This window comes from Dipteris shenzhenensis, chromosome 17 (assembly GCF_047967505.1).
Source record: "Dipteris shenzhenensis isolate YYH24624 ecotype China chromosome 17, Dip_SZ_1.0, whole genome shotgun sequence".
NCBI classification, from domain to species: Eukaryota; Viridiplantae; Streptophyta; class Polypodiopsida; order Gleicheniales; family Dipteridaceae; genus Dipteris; species Dipteris shenzhenensis.
This window is the reverse complement of record NC_141612.1, coordinates 7,656,690-7,660,559: the sequence shown is the minus strand read 5'-3', so window position 1 is coordinate 7,660,559 and position 3,870 is coordinate 7,656,690. Positions and strand designations below refer to the sequence as shown.

General features: G+C 47.1%; 1 protein-coding gene across 1 annotated transcript; it reads left to right on the top strand.

The window, feature by feature from the left end:
* The first annotated feature begins 510 nt into the window (after positions 1–510).
* On the top strand, positions 511–2,809 carry LOC147891619 (pentatricopeptide repeat-containing protein CRR2, chloroplastic-like). Its single transcript, XM_087388806.1, has 2 exons — positions 511–1,406; positions 1,446–2,809. Exons 1-2 carry the CDS (start codon positions 648–650, stop codon positions 2,256–2,258), a joined length of 1,572 nt encoding a protein of 523 aa, XP_087244932.1. The 5' UTR covers positions 511–647; the 3' UTR covers positions 2,259–2,809.
* Positions 2,810–3,870: the final 1,061 nt, after the last annotated feature.

Genomic DNA, 3,870 nt, shown 5'->3' with positions numbered 1-3,870 from the left:
AACAACCAATGAACATACTATCCAATGCCCATCAATACAGAGGCTCCTACGTTGGAGCTGTTCAAGGTGGAGGAAGGAGTCTCTTCAAAGCGCCGCAAGCCCCAAAGCAAACTTCGTGGGAGCAGCTTACCTCGAGAGCTTGGGCGACACCTCCAGCACCGGACCTTTATGTAAACAACATGAGTAATGACGCCTTCTTGCATCAAGGAGGTTACATGGATTGATGTACTCGTGTTCACTCTTCCCTCGTGTATCAACGCTTCCTTCTCTGCTTTCTACATATAGGGGCATGGTTAGAGGAGGCTTTTTTAGGAAAGAAAGTGCTCGGCCAATCGAGAGTCGGGAGCCATTGGCCCGGCACTTTTCGACCCGAAAATAGCTGACCACGTGTAGGGGACGCGATTGGATTGCGGGCCATGTCACTAAATTTACTCACCTCACAAGGCCAGACCTTTATCCTTTACGGGGGGAAATCGAGCAATGGTTCTTTTACAATTTGAAGCGTGAAGACTCAAGAAACTGCTGTTCGACATCTCTTCACAAATGAAGCTATTGGCAGCTACACTTTGCGTTTTCACGATCGCCCCTTCTTCCGGTCCGTTTTACATGAATGCACTCTTCTCAATTCCGTGGCTAACATTGAATCCATGTCGCTATTCCCCTGTTGCTTTTCTCCTCCGGGATCCGAGATGCGTCACCTCTCGATTCCTTCGCAAGAGCATAGACATGTAAGCTCCAATGACTCGGAGAGCAATACGGTAATAGTGTATGGTAAGCACAAGTCGAAGGCCCTGGAATGTTTGCGTGGCCCTTATTTGCGGCAGATAGGCACCGAGCCACAAGATGGGTTCAGGTCCAGGTGTTCTAAGCTTGGAGAACAGGTGCTAGGCGAGCTAGGGATCAGCAGATCCTCTACACTAAGTGGACATTATCACAATGGCAATTGTCCTAAAAGCATGAAGAAGGAGATCATCGATGAGCTGGGTCAAGATATAGACGTTGCTACGTATGCCTCACTTTTGAGGCGTTGCACCGGTGCGAAGTTCCTGTATGGGGGTGAACGTGTGCATGAGCATATGACCAGGCGTGGATATGCAGGCAACACATTCCTGACCAACCTTCTGATCCAAATGTATAGCAAGTCTGGGAGCCTGGAGCATGCACGTGCTGTGTTTGACAAAATGTACAACCGAAATGTGTACTCCTGGACTATCATGATCGCTGCATGTGCACAGGGTGGGCTAGGGAAAGAGGCTCTACAACTGTTTGGTCAAATGCAAGCTGAATGCTTTCAGCCAGACAAGGTCACCTTCGTCTGTGTTATAGATGCATGTGTCAGTGTTGGAGAGCTTCAAGAGGGACGAAAGCTCCACTCTACCATTTCTAGCAATGGATGGGAGTTGGATGTCATTCTGGGAACAGCCCTCATCAATATGTATGCCAAGTGTGGGAGCTTGAGTGATGCAAGGGCTGTATTTGCAGAGATACCGAGTCGAAATGTGATCTGCTGGAGTGCCATGATGGCTGGTTGTGCCCAGAATGGGTATGGCAAGGAAGCCCTACAACTGTTCGATCAGATGCAGAGTGAAGGCATCCAGCCAGACAAGATTACCTTTATCTGCGCTTTGGACGCATGTGCCAGCGTGGCAGCTCTAGAACTGGGTCGAGAGATCCACGCTACTGTTTCTGGCCATGGATGGGAGTTGGATGTTGTGTCAAATGCCGTCATCAATATGTATGGCAAGTCTGGGAGCCTGGATGATGCGAGGGCTGCGTTTGCAGCGATGCCAATGCGGGATGTGGTCTCTTGGGGAGCCATGATGGCAGCATATGCTCAGAACGGCCATAGCAAGAAGGTCTTACAATTATTTGCTCAGATGCAGGCGGAAGGCGTGAAGCCAGACAAGATTATCTTCATCTGTGTCCTTAGTGCATGCAGTCATACAGGTCTAGTTGCTGATGGGAGGATATACTTTGACTCCATGAATAGAGACCATGGCATTACCCCCTCAGTGGAGCATTATGTGTGCATGATTGATCTTCTTGGGCGAGGAGGCCTACTGGAAGAGGCAGAGGACCTGATCATTAGCATGCCATTCCAATGTGTCGCTCCAGCATGGTTGAGCTTGCTTTCATCATGCAGAATTCACAGTGATGTGGAGCGATCTGTGCGAGCCGCAAGGTTAGCTTCTGCATTAGATCCAAGGAACGCTTCACCATATCTCTTTCTAGCTAATGCTAGGCAGGTAGATTCGTGAAGGTAAGATAGGCAGCTGGTGATGAGTGTCGAGAAAATGCTAGGTCACAGTTGTATTGAGATCAATGATGTGGTGCATGAATGCGTTGCTAGAGATACATCACATACTCAGCAGGAGGATTCAGGCAAGATTGATGAAGAGATACATCACAGCCTCAGAAGGAGAATATTCAGGCAAAGATTGATGATGAGAGAGCATGGATGAGTCTGGATTAGTGCCTGACAGACATGGAAAGCGATGTAAGATAGAAATGTGTCTGTCCGTTGCAGACTCTTTTATGCATGAATATGCATATGGATATGTGCATGCATACGTATGTTGCTCAGGTAATGATGAATTCCATGGTCATCATGCCACCACAAAAGTAAAGGAATTGATGATCATAAATTAGATAGGGGCCGGATCGAATAGTTGGCATCAAAGAAATTGATAAGCAGTGCCCTACAAGCAGTTGAGGCTATACATAGTTTTTTCCATACGTTTCCATACAGCAGATGCATACGGGTATGGAAATATTGAATGAGTATGGAAAAATGTCCCTGGCTTAACCATACGCGGCTGTAAAAGCTTTCATACTTTCAAAACATAAGGTATATGAAATTTTATTAACAAGTTCAAGTTTCAAGTTTCAAATACTCGAGCACTCCTGCGGGGGGGGGGCAGCACTAGAAGCCTGTGTCTCCAGATGGCTGGCTTCAAAAGGCTCTTCGAGTGCGAAAGGCTCCAGATGGCTGACGGGTCCATGGCTCTTCGCATGCAACAGGCTCCACAAACAGTGCGGAAGAAAAGAAAAGTCAAAACAAGGGCATTTAACCCTCAAAAAAGGGTCAAGTATGAAATTCCATTTCATATGTCTTTTTTTCAGACGTTTGCATGTGTTAGGTATCCATACTATACGGGTATGGAAAAAACTATGGGGCTATATGACAAAAGTTAAAACAATGGTCCCATGAATGTGAAATGGACCAAGAACTTATCTTGGAGATCATCCCTTGTTAACAGGCAATCCCCTGCCTCTGCTTACAAGCTACTACGGTATAGCAATATGAACCTGGAGAGGCTTAACTGGGTCACTTGTTGGTAAAGGAGGCTAGAACTTAGATGGCTTGGTTCGCATGTTGCCAATTTGAATGGGTGGAAGGTAATGCAACATTGAAGAATCAGAGTCAAAAGCAAGCATTTTAAAAACTTTCAAGTGCTTACACTTGCGAACAATAGTCTTTTTTTGAAGTGTCGCTTGAGCGTAGTAGGAAATATTGGGAACGAGCATGGGGTTTGGGACGAGCTTGGGAAGGGTGCCTGGGGGGTTTCATGCTTGCAGGGAGTGGGCTGTCCCTGGGGGTTGGAAAGCGGGTCAAGCGACCGTGGGATGATGGCTCTATAATCGATTTGTGTGTAAGAGAGCAAATGAGTGACGAGAAGGTTGAGGAGTCTCAGAGTAAGGTCCAGGTTGAGGATAAGTTGAAGGGGTATGAGACCTCCGGGTCTGGAGCTCAGGAGCCTGTCTTTCACGGATGTCTTGGCCAAGAAGCTCTCTGGTGGGTTTTCGGATCTTGGTGATGAGGATGCAAAAAAGCTTGTGCATGCTGAAGCAGTTAAAAGGTTGACGGAA

Bases quoted from the DNA above. Each gene is read 5' to 3' on its own strand.
- LOC147891619 (XM_087388806.1), top strand. From the start codon at position 648: ATGTCGCTATTCCCCTGTTGCTTTTCTCCTCCGGGATCCGAGATGCGT. The intron at 1,407-1,445 runs GTCATTCTGGGA...ATGTATGCCAAG, and splicing joins GCAATGGATGGGAGTTGGAT to TGTGGGAGCTTGAGTGATGC.